Below are 20,082 nucleotides of genomic sequence, written 5' to 3'. Positions count from 1 at the left end.
TAGAGAAGATATTTGACTCCAGAGGCAACTACTGCAATTTGGGGCAATAACAAATAGCTTTTAGGAAATTAAAGAGTCTTGGGGGGAATCATGCCTAGTCTTTTAGTTTAATACAGCAGTTGGCGAATGTAGATGCTTAAAAGCTTTGAAATCCCAATATATGCCATCAAAGCATTGTAATGAAATATTAAATTAATTCAGATAAAAAGATAATCCACTAGGGCCACCAATATAGTCAAAGTGTGGTTTCCTGTGTGATGAGTCTGACCACTAAATTCAAAGATGAAGTCTCACTCAGAATGAACGATGAGACAATCACATTTGGCTCTGGGGTTTTGGGGGGTTTTGGGAGGAGGGTTTTGTTGTTGTTTTAATCATAGGAGGAATTGCCTGGTGCCAGTTGTTTTCACAGTTGGTAAAATCCTGAGCCCTTAGTAATGTCAAGAAGTAGGTGGCCGCCTTAGACATTTTACGATCACAAAATTGAATCCTCCTCCAGCTAACCATCATCCACCATTTTCACCCTCTTCTCGTCCCTTAAAAACCACACTGACTTCATCATTCCAAATGAATCTCACCAAAGATGGTTGTTTCTAACTCTCCAACGTTAAACTGAGACAAGAACGTGGATTTCTGCTTTGGTACCAAAAAAAATTTTTAAGCCTAATTGCTTTTCACTCTGCTAAAAATGTAATGTTTCTTGAAAATTTCGTCCTCTCATTTTCTGAAAATGAATATAATAAACCAGGAAAATTAACCACCATGGGACCCCACATTTTAGTGGCCATTTGGAGGAATTTTCCTGCCAACAGTGTAAGAGATAAAAGAGAAAGGGGAGGGAGAGCAGGATATGCTGCAGCCTGACATGTGCTGCATATTTGATGACGTGCAGATGTGAGAGTTTCCAGTATGACAGTTCCATAGTCTGTCTTTTTTACTGCCGTGGCTGAGATGGTACAGGATCCCCCCCAGCTCCTGTGCCTGGGAAATGCCTATTTGAAGGGACAAAAGCAATAACGATTTCTTAGGGTTAATGATGTGTAGGTGAGCTTACAACCCCATCAATGTGGAAGACATTATGGAACAGTCACGCTTATAGTACAGGCTTTCTCCATTGGCTCTGCACATGAGCTATCCAGTGCTGAAAGAGGGAGCCTGGATAGGGAGGGGTTGAGTCAGGGAGGTAGGGGTGATGCAGCCCAGGACCTGGATTTCAGCACTGATGCTTACTGACCAGGGAATCTTGAAGAGATCCAGTCATCTCTCCCCGCCTCAGTTGCCTGTCCCATAAAGGTAATCGTGCCTGCCTCAGAAAGTTGTTGAGACTAGAGTCGTAGAGGATGGGTCATTAAAGCTGGGCTCTAAAGAGTTCATATAGCTCAGATAAGCAGAGGTGGGCTTCCCAGGGAGCAGGAACAGAGGGAAAAGGCATCCTGAGAGGAACGCATGGTCCCCTCTGGGGGTAACCCCACTGATTCAGATGTGGTGTTAACATGTAGGGTTTTCCCCACACCACCAAGCAATTCTCCAACCTCAGCAGTGTGTCTTACAGTTCAACCCAGTTCTCATACTACGACCTGAAGGCAGCATTCAGATTCCACAGCCAATTGCAAGTCCTAGATGTCAGCTGGGCTTCTGATGACCGGCTATAAATCAGAGATTCTAACCACCTCCTCCTTAGGGTCTATTAATTTCCCAGAATGGCTCACAGAACACAGGAAAATATTTTACTTACTACATTGCTGGTTTATTACAAAAGGATGTAACTCAGGACTAAGAGATGGAACAGCAGGACAGGGCAGGGTACGTGGGAAGGGGCTCGGAGCTCTCATGCCCTCTCCCACATCTCCCGTCACCTGCTCACCAACCCTGAAGCTCTCCAACCCTGTTTTTTTTAACATAGACTATTTTTTTAATGTTTATTTTCTAATTGTTTATTGTGAGTATATAACACAGCTGATTTTTTTTATATTGACTGTGTATTCAGAAGCCTTGCTAAATTCAGTTTTGTCTTCCCTTTTTTGAGGTATAGTTGTACATGATTATGTAAGTTTCAACTGTACAACACAGTGATTCACAATTTATAAAGATTATACTCCATTTATAGTTATCATAAAGTGTTGGCTATGTTCTTTGTGTTGTACAATATATCCTTGTAGCTTATTAAATAAATTTTATTCATGATAGTTTGTATCTCTTAATCCACTTCCCCTGTCTTATCCCTCCTCTCTTCCCTCTCCCCACTGATAACCATCAGTTTGTTCTCTATATCTGTAAGTCTGTTTCTTTTTTGTTATATTCACTAGTTTGTTTTCTTCTTTAGCTTCCACATGTAAGTGATATTATACAGTATTTGTCTTTCTCTGACTGACTTATTTCACTTAGTATAATACTTTCCAAGTCTATCCCTGTTGTTGCAAATGGGAAGGCTTCACTCATTTTCATGGCTGAGTAATATTCCATTGTGTATATACACCACATCTTTATTTATTCATCCATTGATGGACACTTAGGTTGCTTCCATATCTTGGCTTTTGTAAATAATACAAACCCTATTCTTTTGGGGTTTTACAGAGGCTTCCTTACATAGGCATGCTTGATTAAATTATTGGCCGTTAGGGTGGGGCTGAAAGTTCCAACCCTCTAATCATGTGGTTAGTTCCCCTGATCACCAGCCCCCATCCTTAGGTAACCTAGGGGCTTTTCAGAAGTCACCTTATTAACATAACAAGACACCTTTAAAGCTTTCATCACCTGAGGGGTTCCCAGGGTTTTAATAGCTCTGTGGCTACATGAAAGTCAAATAAATATTTATTATAAATCACCATATCAGAGGTGTATACAGCAAAGAGCTGTGAATCTCATGGCTGGAAAGATGTGGGACAGGGCAGATCACAGAGGGCCTTTAATACCTAGCAAAGGAGTTCAGGATTAATTCAGTAGAAAATGAGGAGCCACCAAAATGGGACAGAGCCATTCCTCAGTATCAGGTAAAGCTCTGGGGAACAGAGGGATAAAAATTAAACTAGGGAGAGCAATGAGGAAACAGCTATCATGGTTATCCAGGCAGAAAGTAGTGCTGGCTGAAGGGAGGTGGGCAGTGGGCAGGGGGCGGGAGGGGATAAGAGAGAATCCAAAATGGAATTTAAAAGGAGTTGTCAGTTATTCAAGTACGGGACACAAAGACAGTCATAGATGGTTCTGAAGGTTCCAAGCCTGTGGCTGGGAGAACAGTTCTGCCACAGTTAGAAAACAAGACGGCCGGCAGGAGAGCGAGGGGCTCACTCTGGTACCCACTAAGCTCTTGGAAGATCCAAGTTCATAACGGTTCCCGCAGACTGTTAGAAATACATACACTAGAGCAGGAGGGAGAAGTCGGGGCTGGGGAAATACATGTCAGATTCATCCAAAAGTAGGAGATCCTTCTATAGAGTTTCAAGAGTGGTTGGGATTTCCCGATGAAGAATTGCAGAAAGAGACAGAAAGAGATACAAGAAGAAAATGGTAGGGACCAAGAGAATAGAAAAAAAGGAGCAGAGAGTTATTGAGAGAAGTCATGGGAACAAGCTCAAGTTCTGTGTATGCAAGACAAAGAGAAAATATTTCCCGATGGAGGAGGAGGTTAAGTGACGGTAAATACCACAAAGACACCAAGAACAGCATGGTGCCATGTGTAGGTGAGGAAGTGGGGCCGAGAGCAGATCCCACTGGCAAAGGTTATTCCCTCAAGATGAACGAACATGTAAGCACCAATAATTATTCCAGAAGATCCTCTCTTTATATTGTAAGAACTTAACAGTCACAAGCATAAGATTTATATAAAAGAAATGCCCACTTAATTTATTAAAGCAGACATTGGCTAAGTTATTAGCCATTACCTATGACTCCGTAAGACGTGAAAAAGTTGGAAGAAATCTAATGGGGGCCTTTTATCTGTACGGGGAAGGTCACTGCAAGCATCAGATAATTGAATCTTAGAATGGTGCTACAGCAAATAGATATATATTATAACTCAAATTAGACTTCAAGAGGACTGATTTGCTTGAGATTTTATCATTTAAAAGAATATCTTACAATAAAACCAATTCCATGTATGGATATTAATCTCATACTTTAATGCTATTCTGTCAAATTGCTTTAATAGGTATATTTGAACAGAATTTTAACTTTTCAGATAAATTCTGTGTTGTTGAGTTAAAAGAGAATGTGAAGGATGATAGTAAAATGTTAGAAATTAAATTTACATCCTGATTTTATTTTTTCGTTTTCTACATCAATAATACTAACCACCAGTCATTGATTTGAAAGGTATAACACAGTCAGCTCTTGACAGGTGTGACTGGAAAGTGAAAAATTCTGTTGAATATTATTGTTAATAGCACATAAGCTATTTCTGAGTCAATTTTAAAAAATACATCACACAGAAAAACCCGGTGAGTCTTTGGCAGCGTAATAGGAGATTCTCGAATCTTGTGATACTGTTTTTAAAAGGGCAATTGCACTTGATACAAGCTCTTTTTTCCGGTAAAAAAATGCATTTTAGTAATGACAAGTATAATAGGGGAATTTTCACTAGAAGAACTTAAGGTAAGTCGATTATGCTCCATGAAGTTAATTTTGTTTAGTCAGTTTTAAAGAGGAGAGACTGGTAGTATTTTTTGAAAGGAGTCCGAGCAGAGGGGGAGGGCAGGATGCCTGGTCTGAGATCCCAGGAGAAATGTCGGGAGGCGGGGCTGTTTATCCCACAGAAGACCAGGCTGGAGCTGAGCTCAAGGGGCTTTTCTTTGTTGCCTCAGAGCATACATCCTGTAGCACCAGGGGAACCTTCTGAGGAAGACAGCAAATCAATGAGAACTGTGCAACTGTGGAGCAGGCTGCCCATCACTTAACGCCTTTCTTGTCCTCACACATGTTCGTGGAGAGACTAAGGATTCGCTGGATGTGCCCTCCAGCCTAGAAGAAACTATACCTTGTGCACTGCCCCCATTCCACTGCAAATGCCCTATCAAAGCATGTTGCCCATTCCTCTGTGACCGCAGCTTCCTAGGAGAGTCTTGTGGTGAAGGGAATGGCCAGGTACCTCTCCAGGTCTTTCACCACTAGGGGGAGTGGTGCAGCGCTTCAGAGCATCTGCCAAGGTCTAAGCCATTCTCCCTGGGCTCAGATCCCACCTGGGGCGCTTGCTAGCTGTGGTTTTGTGCGAGTGACTTGACTACCGTGTGCCTCAGTCTTCACCTCTGTAAGATGGAGCTGATGATGGTACCCACCTGGTGGCTGTAAATAAGATCACGCGTGTTGAGTGGTTGCATTTGCGCCCGCAGACAGCAGATGGGACTATTGTGATCATTGTTACTCATCAAAGACACGGCTTTGTTTTGTTTAGATGAGCTGCTGCAGAAAGAGCAAAACTACTCGGACGACGTCTTGGCCAACATGATCAGTGAGCCAAGGATCAGTTATGGCAATGACGCACTCATGCCGTCTTTGACTGAAACGAAGACCACTGTGGAGCTTCTTCCTGTGAATGGAGAGTTCAGCCTGGATGATCTCCAGCCCTGGCACCCTTTTGGAGTTGACTCTGTGCCTGCCAACACGGAAAACGAAGGTAAGAAGCCCAGGAGGGAACCAGAACATTCTGGTGTATATTATCTCTCTCATGCTCTTAAGGAATGACTTTTGTTATGAAGCTTTAAAACTCCTTTCTCACCGAGGGGTATATTGTGGCTTTCATTCCAAAAGCACAATATTCAGTTAGGGTTTATGAGCCCGTGGCCTAGAATTCCCACCTTCAAAGGAAACAGACAGGTGGTGAAATTGTGGAAATCACAGTTCACTCAGTGGAGAGAGAAATTTTAATGGGGCCTGCATAAATGGAGGTTTGAAAGGCACCAGAATAATCTGCATTGGTTATTTATTCTAGTGCGTTAAATTTCAGATGGCATTAAATGTTAAAGGCGACGATAGAGAACCACTTGCGTAATGAAATGTAATTTTGCTTAAGAGTTACACGATTTTGTGTTTAGAAAGTTAAATATAAGGCAGCTGTCAAAATTAAGAAGCACGTTGATCTAAACGTTTCTTCCTGTGATAATTCAGAAAAGCAAGATTTTCTTTGTCAACAAATTTGCACAATGGATTATGTACCTTCTTTCATAGGGATTTCTTAGCAGAAACTTCCAAATATCTATTTATAAGAGAGAATTCTTTAGTTTTTCTTATTCCATATCTTTTTACATGTTCAGAAGTATAAATTTTGAAGCATAGGAACACCTTGATTTCTAGACACTGATTAGTATGTTTTTCAAGAGCACGTAGGATTTTATCTGTAACTTGGTTAAAGTAGCAACTTACAATGGTTGAAAATTTTTATGTAGACTATTTTCAGAACATGAGTAATCACCACAAATTGGTTCCATTAATTGGAAAAAAAAAGGTACCTTTCAGTAATATCAGATACAAACAGCAGTGTTATTTATGATACAAAAATAATCCAGACTTTTCCATTTATAAAACTAATTCTTACATAGAGGGAAAAATTTAAGGATATTTAGTTATCAAAGACCTGGGTAACTTCCTTATTAAATTACATTATTACTGGAATGCTAGTTGTGTTATTTTTTTAGGTAGATAGATTCTGGTAGATAGATTTAAAATCTTCATCATTTAGCCTCTAATGAGAGTTGTTTGTGAAAAATGTCCAATCTCAGCTTGTAAATTGAATGCTGCACACAAGATTTCCTTTTTTCCTCTAGGATGCTGTTGTTTAATTGATGGAGGAATAGGTAACATGTCTGAAGTCTACAAAACTTCGTTTCATAGAAAATTACAGTCCTCACTGCCCTTTTTATACCAAATAATGTTAAGTGTGTAGTTTGTCATTTATGTCCAAATCTTAGCTTTTTATTTAAAAAGTTAAATATATAGATTATACCCTATTTTTTCTTAAAAATTGCCTTTGCCATTGAGAACTTATCTGCAGTGTGATTCAAAAATTACAATTTCTAGAGAATTGCCTGTCCTTTTCTTATAATTTAAGACCTTTTCACATCTCTTACAAATATATAGTTTCTATAAATGCAGTGTTCTCATTTAATATGTATCATTATTTATTCATTTTGGAAAAGTAGAATAAAACATACTTTAGAGTTTACCTAAGTCATTTTTATGAACACACACTACAAATAATAGGGACTACAAATTATAATTTATGACAAAGTTTATGGAAAGAGATTTTGAGCGTTAACAGCATAAGCGAAGTTAGCAGCAGTGTAAAATTAATTTACAGACCTTAATACGTAGTTTGTTGTAATACTTGGTATTTCTCTTACACGTTATGACTATTTTAGAAATGTGGACTGTGTGGAATTCACAGACAAAAAAGACATTCCAGCCCTGTTCATGTGAACTCTTCACATTTAGTGAATACAGTGAAATGCAATGAGCTTGGTGCCACGGAGCACAAAAGACAATAGGAAAACATTACATATCTTCCCCAAAGCTGCTGCATTTCCTGAATTTAAAAATTTCCCTTTCTCACTCAGTCAAATCTTGAGAGCTTAGCTGCTTTATATATGAATATCAGTGTGCATGTTTCCTTGCTGCCTTTAATGAGATATATTTAACTTTGCAGTTATCATATTAATGGTATATATAATACCAACAGTTAAATGAATCTGCCCTTTTATGCCCTAAGCATTTTATCTTGCCTCTGAATTTATTCATATGCATATATATATGGTCTCCATTAAATATTATATGCATTCCATCAAACAAGCTGTTTATGTTAGCCAAACAGATCCATTTCATCTTGGGAAAAAATGGAAGGAATATTGATTGTTCATTTTATGTAGAAATATAGAAAAAACGATTTTATTTCACTAAAGCCGCTTCTTGAAATCCAAATCCTGATGCCGTCGTCAACAGAACACTGCCCCTGTTTTCTTATCCTTCTGCCCTTTAACAATTCCCCCACATCACTTAAGAAGTAAAGAAGTCTTGGTCCAAGTTAGGAGGCAAGCTGTGATTTTTTTTCCCTCCCCTCAACTTGCCAAATAATCCAAAGAAGACTGGATTAACTATATTGTGCTTTCCCCAAAGTCATCTGCTTTTTGAAGGTGAAGAACAAAACCAGTTTGGAGAGACCCCCACAACACCGTGGACCACCACTTCTGCTCGGAAGTGGGCTCTGAGAGTGACAGGTGGCTTGTGGCCATTGGGTTCACGTTCCTAACAGCACACATGGTGGAGCTGGTCCTGTGAGACAGTCTGCAGGCAGACACACACACACACACACCCCCAGGGCCCTTGGGTAGATGCCCGGTTGGGCAGAGTCCGTGACTGAGCGCCTCTAGATCGTTGACCAGCGTACAGTCATTACATTGACTGAGTCTACTATTCTTGTTAAAAAAAGGATGTTACTGATAAACAGCGAACTCGTACATGACAGTATTGGAGGCAATAATATTTAAGATCAAAGAGAGTCTGAATTCTGATTTTCACCATTATCAGACCAACACTCCTTTTATCATATTTTGAGAGGACTCCTTAATGATGAATCTTAAAACAAAATGAACTGACACAGTTTAGAGGGGAAAGTCAATATAGTGGGCGTGATTTATAGTAAGTGTTTTAACATGCGAGTGTTCAGGCTTGACTCCCATGGAAACAATGACAGTCGGGTGTCTGCCCCCAAATGGATGTGACAAATACAGGTGCAGACTGCTAAGGGGGCTCTGAATTAAACATCCTTTCTTCCTTTTATCCATTGGGGAGCTCCAGGGAGATCCAGCCTACAGTAGGAATTGTTGCAGAAATGCTTGGTGTTTATATATAAAGCTAACTTGAGTTTTGGACTCACATTGTCATAAATACATAAATGTCCAGAAGGAATTTAGGAAGCTGCATAGAGTGTGGAACAATTTTTATTTGTGTGGGACTGCCCCATGCATGTCATCTAGCATCCCAGGTCCCCACTAAAAGCCACAAGTGTCTTCCCTCCTTCTCCAGGCATAGTGACAACCAAAGTCACCTCCACTTTCCTCACCGTCCCACATTCCAGAATGATGTGGATCAGAGTTTAAATTCCAGCTCTGCTGTGTCATTTTGGGCAACTCACAGAGCCTCTCAGGCTATTTCCCAGTCTGTGAAATAAAGCTGATAACAATTCCTAACTTAAAGATAGGATGTGCGCATTAGTTGAGATGGTATGAAGAACTCTTAGCAAAGCCCCTGGAACATAGTAAATGTTCAGTGGTAGTTTTTTTTTTTAATAGAACCAGGATCTCATTAGAAAGGTTTTACCAGCTTGTCTCAAGGAGAGATACTCTGTGCCCCAAACAGTCTATCCTTAAAATTAATGTATATAACAAGCCCGATAATAGTCCCCAGATCTTATCCTTTCTCCCCATCTCCCTCTTCTCCTTGTTTCTCGTGACTCTTACAGACATGTGCTCGCACACAGGGCTACTGAAAATATGTTAAGTTCTCGGCAGGGAGGGTATAGCTCAGTGGTAGAGTGCACGCCTAGCACGCGTGAGGTCCTGGGTTCAATCCTCAGTGCCTCCATTACAAAATAAATAAATAAACCCAATTACCTCAAAAAAAAAAAAAAAGAAAATATCTAAAATCCTCAAAGAATTTCCTCTCGTTGTTCCTGCAGCCCTTATCATCCGAGCTTCAAATGCCGACCAAAACTTTGTTGTTTTTCTCAAGAACAGTCAGTCAGATCCACAGAGAGGATCAGACACCCAGGCGTTCTTTTAATTTACACTGAAAAAATAAGCGTATCAGGAACACAGTTTTCCAGTATTTTTAGGCTCTTTGGCCAGCTGCGATTTGCCTTCAGGCATTTTTATTCTGTGGTTTTTCTGATCCACAAAACTGAAATGGCTAAACTCAAGTGAAGCCGTTGTTTATACAACGGTTGTTCTCATGGGTGGTGAAATCATCCAACTGAAAGCTTTTGTGTTGATAGCGTTTGTGTTTGTTCTGCATTTTCCTGATCGCCTGAGCAGGCCAGCCCGAAGGTCAACATGGGATGCAGTGGCCACCAGAAACTCGTTGTGGCCAGCAGTCAGCTCCCCTATGTATAAAACATACATAAAATGCTGTAATATTTTTCAAGAGGTGCAGCGGGTCTTGTAAGACTGGACGTGTGTGGTTGCATCATGAAGTTGCCCTCTGGTAGATTCCCGCGTAGCCGTAAAGCAGCAATGAACAAATCACTTAAATGGGGAAACTGAGATTAATGTCTTTAATCAGACTTGCCAGGCAGTCCTTTTCAGGCCTCTCTTATCTATGGTAAAACCGGTTTCCTGCCGATTCCTCCATCACTAATTTAGGCCTGGTGGGGAGGGGAATTTAGGCTAGGCAGCATCTAGCTTAGACTTGGTCTCTTGCAGGGAATGCCAGAACTAACAAACTCAAAAGTCCTCGAGTTTCCATCATTCTCTGTCTCTCTTTTCATAAGGGACCATTTGATTCAGAGCTGCTGAAGGCAGTGGAATAACATGTTCCTGCTTAAGCTTTATTTTACCTCTGTACTATGATCTGTTTCTTATTTCCCATTTACTAAACAGCCAAAGTAACATGTTTTGAAGACTATATTCAGGTTTCTTTCCAGTTCAACAAGTAATGGTCCATTTGAAAAATTAGGAAGTATTGATTTTGTTTTGGGAAATAATGCACTACTTTATCTTGACAATGTATATTCTTTTTTTTTTTTTTGCAATGATGTAATTATCTTTTTAAAAATGTATGGATGTCTGATCACTGAACACACAAGTATACTTATTTTTTGAATACTGATTCCTACTAAATCAACCTCACTCTGTTAAAGCAAACTAAAGTTCAAGTCCCTAAAACTGTTATTCTTTATCTTCCTAAAAAATAAAAAAAGATTTTATTACTGTTTTCAAATAATAAATACATGCACCTTGAAACAAGGAGGCAGAGAAATTCAGAGGAATGATCTTCTGATCCAGAATAAACTGATGATAGCTTTTTGTGGTCATACCTTTCAGACTTTTTCCTAGGCATATTTGATGCTTTTCGATGTTCTCTTGAATAATGATGGAAGAGGGCTTTATCATTTGTCAGGTTCTTTGGCATATGTGTGCAAATTTGAGCCCTGGAAAAACTCAGCTTCCCTGTGACAAAACCGAGGCTCAGAAAGAATGTAGTTTTCCCTGAGAGTTTTAGTGGTGGACGGTGACGGCTTTAAAGTGGTCCCTGGGACTGACTACCAAGTCTTCAGCCTACGTTGAAACCACAGGTTCAACTGCTTCTCCGTGAGTCAGAGACCGTGTCTAGTGACTTAACTGTTGAAGGTGATCACCACTTAAAGTTACTATTTTGCTCTGTGACTTGGCTTTGGTCCATTCTTACCTTCAACTGAAGCACCATTTGGGGCTTTTGTCATCAGGAAGTTCTCCAAAAGTGTGATAATCCTCCAGTTAACACATTTTACAAGGAATAATAAAGTCCCTTGTGCTGTGTTATTGCGGATGGGGGAAAAATGGAATATAGAGAAGCAGTTACTGTTCAGGTGTATTTGGGAGTTGCCAAAGGAAGGACATCTTAATCTGATACAGGAATAGAGCCTTAGAGATAAGTCATTAGGATATTTCATAAGTAGGATATTTAATAAATGCAGTTGTATAGTATTTGAGAGTTTCAGAAATAAGTTTTAAAAAATGTTTGTTCTTCATTACAATTATAAGACACAGTCATTATTACTTCTGTTTTACCCGAGAAGAAACAGCCTCAGAAATGGTCATTTGCCCAACGTCACTTCCATCATATATGTTGGGTTTAGTACATGCCTTGGTCTTTCTTTCTCCTCCACCGTGCTGCCAGTCTGCATGATAAAGGACCAACCCACCTTTCTCTCTTGATACATCCGGATGTCTTGGTATTCTCAGCAACATCGTGTTCTCCTATTTTGAAGACTTGGCTTGCTGCCACTTGGTTCTCCCTCACTGTTCTGCCAGTGTGTGTCATTCAAAATCGATTTGGACTTATAATCCCATCTGGGAATGCCTGGGCTGTGTGCATCAGTAAGCTGTCTGGTTTTACTGAAATTGCTGATCCAGATGCCATCCCATCCAGCACCCCTTCTCTTCCCGTGGACACCTCTGCTCCCTTTTCCCTACCTTCTCACCTCTGTCCTTCCCAGGCCTTCCCCGGGCTTTTTCCCTCCCTCCTGGCTTCACGGGCCCGTTGTCCATGTATTAATCTTAAAAGCTTTCTGTGTCTCCCTTGCCTGCTTCTTCAAAGACCAGGGTAAGTTCAAGGTAATATTTCCTAAGAACCAGAAGCACTTTGGAAATAATGGAAAACAATGGTGGGCATTCTTGTGCTGCCCGCAGTGTTTTCTTTGGGTCAGACCCAGCACACTCACCGAGGAAAAATTGTGAAAGGTGACCGATGCGAAAGGAAATAGTCACACCTTGCATATTTCAACTGTAAACTGTGTGTCATCTATGAAACAGAAACCAGCCTTTAAAAACTAGAGAGAGAAGAAAAACTTTCTGGTTTACCTCTTCTACCCTCAAAAGAGGAACAAATTTGATTCGCTAAATGGCAGATTATGTGGTGAAACTCTCCTCTCCTGATAAATTCATATTTGCATTTCCCCTGGGGATTTAACGGAGTCCTTTTGTAGTTAATTAACTGTAAAATAAGATAAGCTTGGACAGTTGTAAAAGGAAGTATCTTTAAGATTTTTCACTGGGCTGGGCATAATGTATTTCACGTCTAATCAAAAGCCAAGAAACTATCTCTGAACTCACTGAGAGGAAACCCACCCGCCCCAGCCCCTCTTCTTTGATGTTGCCGCGAATCCTGGTGAGTGCTCTCATTAGAAGACTGAGGAGCCGGGCTGGCACATCGGTAGCGATAAGCCATGTGAAGTGGTACCCCTCCCGTCCTTGACGCTCGGGATTAACTCACTGTGGTTCTTTTCCAGCTGCTCCGTTTTTATAACTTGTGTATTGCACATGCTTTTCCCTGCACTGTGTTCAGGAGCCACGACTTACCGTCTCGATTTGTCTTGTTTGCTTTCCGTGTATCTTGCTTCCTGTGCCCAGTCGAGCCCGTTGACGCCCGCCCTGCTGCCGACCGAGGACTGACCACTCGACCAGGTACAACCCGGGTGCCCTCCACCCCTCCGCATCTCGCGCTTGCGCAGACGCAGCTCCTTGCTTCAGGACCAGCCTCTCTGAATCGCAACTATAGACAAGTAGGATTTGAAATGGCCATGGAAACCGCACGGTTTTTTTTTAAAGACCCCTTTGCTTTTCCTTACACTTCATTTCCCAAGTTCCTAATTAGGTGATCTGCTTTTTTCTTTCCGAGCGTTCCTTTGGAAACAGTAAAAGAGAGCCCGTCCAACTTTTAGTTTTTTCTTTTTTCTTTTTTAAGTGGAGAGGGTTACATAGAGCCTGTCTGGCCTCAAAAATGGAAGCCTGCACAGATGCAGACTCTGTCTGGTGGCGACCTGGTTACTGCTGTGAACGCACCTCATCCTGCCTTTCTTGTTTGGTGTCTGGATGGTCAGTTTCTAACTGAACTGGGCTCAGACTTCAGTCAGTTCCTCAAGTAGACATGACTCCCTAAAAATATCAGAATTGGAGTATCTCTAGAGCCCAGAACTATTTACATTTTGTCTTTTGCGGGTTGAATGTATTTATTCTTGATGGGTGGCTAAAACACAACTGATGTACGTGCCTGATTTTACAAAGAAGTCCTTTATTTTTTAATGCTAATTAAAATTCCCATTCACACCGGTATGGATGGAGGCTTCTTTTTTTGTAGTTTCCCAGGCATTAAGAAGAAATGCATTTTCACCTTTGCTCTGTATTGATGCCATGTCTCAAATTCAGTTTTAAGAATAATGTCAAACCACAGCAGAAGCATATACATGCCTGGTTTTGACTCTGTGCACAACCTCACCCAACTGATAGTTGCTTTCAGTGAATCAAAAAAAGGAGAAAAGTTACTGAATTAAAAATCTGTATGTTCTGGGGAGATTTTACTCTTAACAGTGCAAACCTACCCATGTTTGTTTTCTTCTTTATCGTTGTAATGTCCCCGTGCAGTAATCAGGGAACAGGGAGCTAACCTCATTTGGAGATGCTACCACGTGGAGGTCGACCTTTGCTCCCTGGGTCAGATACAGTCAGCAGCGGGGCCCAGCAGACCCTGCCCTTCTCTGCCAGCAAAGGCTCATGTTACATCTGCCTCCAACCACAATCACTGATGAGAAATTCAGAATCTGCCTTGCGGCGTCTTCATGCCTCTGCGCTGTAATTAACAGGGCAGCAAGGACAATGGAGTGACACATCTTGACAGCCGATCTCCTTGATTTTAAGAGTCTCTTTCTGTAGGGCTTTTCAGAAGAGTTTAAATGATAGTAAGTCAGACACAGTCTCAGCTCTCCTAACATCTTCCTTATTGCCAGTGTCACACAAGTGAATTTCAGGGAACCAGCAGTTGGCACGTCCCTGTCCTGGTCAGCCCACCGGTGGGGCCCAAGGCTGAAAGTCAGTTACATTCTAACTGCAGCCGAGACCAGCTTGGGCCTTTATTTCATGGTGCTTCCTACTTTATCTTTAAAGGAAGAGATGCTTTTTGTTTGCCAGCATAAAATGTGCATTAGAAGCACTCATTCAACCAATTTTATTATTAAGTTGCTACATTGGGAACACTGGGCCATTATGTTCCTCCTGAAATACCCAGGAAGAGGTAACACCACCAAAGTCGGGGGTTTTTTTGTTTTTTTTCTTTTTTCTTTAAAAAAAAAAAAATCTAACATGAAAAGGACTTTTCCTTACAATGTGCTGAATTATATCATTAGATTTTCCAAACTTAGAAACCCTTTCCAAGATTGTCACATCATGTCATTCAACTGATGGCATTGTTTTTTGGATAATCATTGTAGTCACTTTGAAACAAGTAAAGAAAGGGCTTTTTAGGGGAAGAACCAGAGAACAGTTAGAGGTAATACATAGATGGGAAGAAGCCCTTTCTAAACTCTTCGCTGTAACAATAGGAATATCTCATTTTGATATTTCACAAAGACCCTGCAACTGCTCCGGTGAGTTGAAAGAAACTTAAGTGACAAGGTCCCGCTCTCAGGAGTTTGAAGTGTAATAGAAGGGCCACACTTTGCATTTTTAGAAAGATGAGAGGGAGTTAGAAAGGCTGGAAAATACAAAGCAACATAAAGTGTAAAGCTGCTTGTGGTATTTGGGGTGTGAGCGGACGGGGCACTAACCAAGGTGTGTGTCAATCAGGGACTTGCTGGAGATGAGCTTCAGGACAGGTTTTGAAAGGTTCCAGGTCCACCCATTGGCAAAGACGAGGGGAGCAATTCTATACAGATGAAAGCACGGCCTGGGCCAAGTTTGCTTTCTTACACTGTTGTGAGGCTTGGAACCCCCCAGTAGAAAAGGGCCATAGATGGAGAAGAATGCTCAGGTAGGAAGTGAGGGAGATTCTAGTTAAATTATGTATATGAATAGCTCTATTTGCTGGATGTGTGTTAAGACATACATATGCCCTGTATTCTTGTGCTTGTAGTGAGTCTTTCGAGCACTTGGACCAATTCCCCCCCAATTTTCTAGCATTAGTTTTGATTCTTTGTCATCACACTTTTATGAGACCACGTGCGTGAGTCTAATGTGCTGAATTATGTCTTTAGTTCTTCCAAACCTAGAAACCCTTTCCAGAATTGTCACATCGTGTCATTCAATTGATGGCATTGTTTTTTGAATAATCACTGTTGTCCCTTTAAAACAAGTAAAGAACGGGCTTTTGTATAATCACGACTGAGGAAGATGACTTCTCCTTGACTTTCATATCTGAAATACCGGGGCGTGGTAACTTCTAGTGTTAAGTAGGGAACAACACACTATCATAGGTGATTTCTGGGGACAGTGGCCATGACAGCTGCTCCCCTAAGCTTATTCCCAGAGAGAAATAGACTCTGAAGGACAAGTTACCAGTTACCATTTGACCAGAAGAAGGAAGAAAAATACAGGCATACCTCGTTTTATTGCACTTCCCAGATGCTGCGTGTTTTGCAAGTTGAAGGTTTGTGGCAACTCTGAGGCGATTAAATCTATTGGTGCCACTTTTCCAAGAGCATTTGCTTACTCATGTCTCTGTGTCACAGTTTGGTGATTGTCTCATTGTTTCACACTTATGTATTATTATTGCTGTATTATGGTGCTCGGTGATCTTTGATGTACTATTGCAAAAAGATTACAACCCACTGAAGGCTTAGATGATGGTTAGCATTTTTTAGCAGTAAAGGATTTTTAATTCAGGTCCATACGCTCCTTTTTAAAAACTAGACTACAGTATAGTGCAAATACAACTTTTATGTGCATCCAAAAAGGGAACCCCCAAAATTTGCATGACTTTATTGCAATAGTCACTCTACTGGGTGGTGTGGAACTAAACCCACAGTATCTCTGAGATGCGTCTGTATGTTAGCAGGCTCTTCACAGGGTAGAAAGCTTACCCTTTCCACTGTACCTTAACCAGCCCTCTCCAGTCCTAATAAAGGAAACCAGATGCTTTGTGAAAGGCTTCCTGAAGGACCCACTTCCCTTCTTCAAGTGAACAGCAGGTTGTCCTCACTCATCGTGATTTTAACAAAGAGACTCACACCAGAGCTTAGAATGGAATCGGCACAACTCAGAAAAAGCATCTTGTGAAACTGTAAACAAAGGTCCTGGAGGTTTACTTAAATCTTCTCATCACATTTCATTCTAGGCAGTATCAGCTTGTTATCAGGGATGTTTTCTCAGGTGCGAGCTTATTAACTTTCCCCCCTTTAATGAGATTTGCTCAATATATAGAAAGTCTTTTCAGTGAATGGCTGCACATGCTGTACAAAAATGAACCAGCAAGAGCTCTTTTTGCCGAGAATCTTGCAGACGATTGAGCTGTAATTATCTGTTGTTCTGACTTGCTACATGAATTTGACTTTTTTTTCTGACCGTCAAAAATACCCTTGGTATCCTTTCAGAAATAGTGTGGGTTTTTAAAATTTTGAGTGGAGAGCTCATTCTTTACTTTTTTTTTTTTTAATGTAATTTCGTCCCACAAATCTAAAAGGAAAGACTGTTCAATAGAGTTTTCCTAAAATCTCAGAAATATAATTTCAACTATTGCATTGTTAGATCCTGATGACAAAAAAAGAGGTGAGGTATAAAGAAATCACTTTGGTTCCATAAGGATCACAGATTTAAAGGGGCTTGTAGAAAGATAAAAATATATAACTAACGAGAAATGGAAGACCGTTAGTGTCACACCTCAGTAAAAATCTGCGTCAGGAAGATTAGAGGTCAGATTGAGATGAAACTTAGGAGAAAATGCTAATAATTTTAAAGGCAGAAAATAAATAAGACTAGAGAACCCTGCAGCTCTTGGGGTGGGGTTAGGGAGATCAGGGGACAGTCAATGAGAGGACCACTTAAAAAAGAAGAGAGAAGGGAAAACTGTCCCATTTTGATTGCATTTCTGTCTTTCGTGTGTACATTAAAGAGAATGATCTTTAAAGGAAATTAAAGCCCAAGGTAGATCAAGATGGGAAAAGAAAGCACTAGTCTCTTGCATTAGTTCTCTATGACTATGTAATAAATAACCCCATAAATCAGCCACTTAAAGCAACAAGCTTTTAGTTTCTTACAGTTGCTGTAATGCTAAGGGTTTCAAGCATGGTTTAGCTGGGTGCTTCAAGCTCAGGGTCTCTCAGGAGGTTGCAGTCAAGACATCTGCTAAAGCTGCAGTCATCTGAGGACTTGAAGTTTGGCAGGGGCTGGTGATTCTTTTTCCAAGATGGCTCAGTCACATGGCTGTTGGCCGGAGACCTCAGTTCCTCACCACGTGAACCTTTTTATAGGACTGCTTGCGTGTCCTCACAACATGGCAGCTGGCTTTCCACCGACCAAGGGATCCAAGAGACTAAGAAGGAAGCTGCCTTCTATGACCCAGCCCCAGCAGTCATACAGCAGCACTTGTGCCATGTTCCTGTAGATGAGAAGCAAGTCACTATATCTAGTCTACACCCAAGGAAAGGGAATAAAGCCCCCCCCCCTTGAAGGGAGGCGTATATACAAATTTGTGGATATATTTTAAAACTACCACACTTCTTTGTCCAAGTCGAAGTCTTTACGACCCTGGGCTAAGAGAACTTCAGGGTGAAATTGTAGAACCATTCTCTGCCATCTTTGTGGAACCATGCAGAGCTGGGAAGATAGGAAAAGTAAAAAAAACAACAACGTATTTCTGACAAGTAATGGAGAGAAGACAGCATCACAAGCCACAAGCCAGGCAGAGACTGACATTGATCTTGGGTCCATTTTCAGATAGGTTATTAAATGGAAGCTTTGTGAGCAGTTGGCCAAGGAATCAGTGATCTGTCACAACCAGTATGGGTTCCCTGGGTCTTGTGAAATCATCCTCTTTTCTCTTTGTATTGGCTGTGATACACAACTAGCACGTCGTACGCTGTGGACACCGCTTTTCATCGGCAAGATGTATGGCAAGTTTCACACCACCTGGTAGACAAGATTGTAAAAGTGACTAAACCAAAAGCAAGGAATGAGGTCCCGTGGGAGCTGAAGGAGCTTGGTAGCGTGCAGCCTGAGTAGGCGGACAGTCAGCAGGCGCATGGTGCCTCCCTTGGGTGCCTGAGCTGTTCAAGGCTGGAGTGCAGAAGGGACACTTAGGCCTCCTCTGTGCTGAACAGTCAAAGAGTGGAAGTTAATGGGGAAACTGACTTGGGCTTAATGTAAGAAAAGCCGTTCTAGTGGACCAGGCTGTCCATGATGGAGGCAAAATGATACATTCTTCTCTGTTCAGGCAGGAGCTGAGAGTTTGCCCCTGGGTGGGAACACCACAGAAGAGAGATTTTAAAGGCCTTTCTCGTCCTAAAGCTCTGACTTTTGATATTTAAGTGCTGCTGCTTGAAAACATATCTATACCTTGTACTTTCACTTTTTGTTCTATAAAGTACTTTGTGTTTTGTTTTTAAGCTTCAAATGAGTATCTGAAAAATGAAATTCATTGTAACACTTAGTGTAAGAATCCTGTAACAATTCATGGGGAAAGAAGAGTTAGTGAGTTAGAAATTCCGTGGGTGCCACAGAAGCACTTTCAAAAATTACGTACTGTAGTTCTTAATTCCGCGGATTCTGTATCTATAACCAGATCGCTTAACTAAATAAATGACATGATTTTTACGGTGCTTCACTGCCTAGATGCACAAACATAATTTATCTGCAGTTGGAACAGAGTCCCAAAGTAGCAGTTTTGTTCTGCCAGGTAATTAATGCTCACTTTTAAAGCCTTTTATAATTTTTTTTCTGATGGCAGGAGAGCACATGGAAAAAGACATTAAATAGGCTGAACAATAAGCCCCTAAACCAAGCCAGCATATTCTAGGAACAGATCCTTGCCAGCTTCCCAACTAGCATTTAACCTCTGTGTTTTCCCATTTAAAAAGAATAATTTAGCATGTGTTTAAAGGCAATAGAAGCCTGGAGTTCAGATTTCTCTAATCTTTAATTCCTTTTAGTTTAAAATAAGTAGTGATTAAGGATTTAAATACAGGGTGTCATTTTTCTTGGAGAAAGTCATTAATCTATTTTTCTCTATCTTCAGTCCTGGAAGGAAGTTTCTGGTAGTCTTTGTGCTGGTAACAGTATTGTCTATGGAGAAAAGAGATTAACTGTCCTGCATATTTTAATTACAATGTAATGCTTATGGTATAATGCAGGTTCAGGGTTGACAAATATCAAGACAGAAGAGATCTCTGAGGTGAAGATGGATGCAGAGTTCCGACACGATTCAGGATATGAAGTTCATCACCAAAAACTGGTACGTGACATATTCCACCTCTTCCTGCCACTCCGTCTTGCCAAGTGACTCTGGCTCCTCCTGGGTCAGAAGTCCAGTTAAGGAAAAGATTGAAACAAAAATAAAACCCGGGCCTGTAGGATCATCACGCCAACATGAAGAAAATACAAAAAGAGGTTCTTTATATAGGAGTTCTTTGTGCCTAGAAAG

The 20,082-nt window shown here is 40.9% G+C and overlaps 1 protein-coding gene across 6 annotated transcripts in view; it reads left to right on the top strand.

Moving 5' to 3' along the window:
* APP (amyloid beta precursor protein) overlaps nucleotides 1–20,082 on the top strand; it is a 257,769-nt gene that overhangs the window by 226,217 nt on the left and 11,470 nt on the right. For 3 of the 6 annotated variants that reach the window (XM_006215213.4, XM_006215211.4, XM_006215209.4), the window contains 3 exons: nucleotides 5,384–5,605; nucleotides 13,089–13,142; nucleotides 19,793–19,893. In XM_006215213.4, the coding sequence (XP_006215275.1) occupies nucleotides 5,384–5,605; nucleotides 13,089–13,142; nucleotides 19,793–19,893 (377 nt within the window). The remainder of the gene's footprint in view (nucleotides 1–5,383; nucleotides 5,606–13,088; nucleotides 13,143–19,792; nucleotides 19,894–20,082) is intronic. The other 3 variants (XM_015248674.3, XM_015248673.3, XM_006215210.4) reach the window with 1 other exon arrangement.

This window comes from Vicugna pacos, chromosome 1, assembly GCF_048564905.1.
Source record: "Vicugna pacos chromosome 1, VicPac4, whole genome shotgun sequence".
Taxonomy (NCBI): Eukaryota; Metazoa; Chordata; class Mammalia; order Artiodactyla; family Camelidae; genus Vicugna; species Vicugna pacos.
Note: the sequence above shows the minus strand (reverse complement) of the source record. Positions and strands in the feature narration are given on the sequence as shown.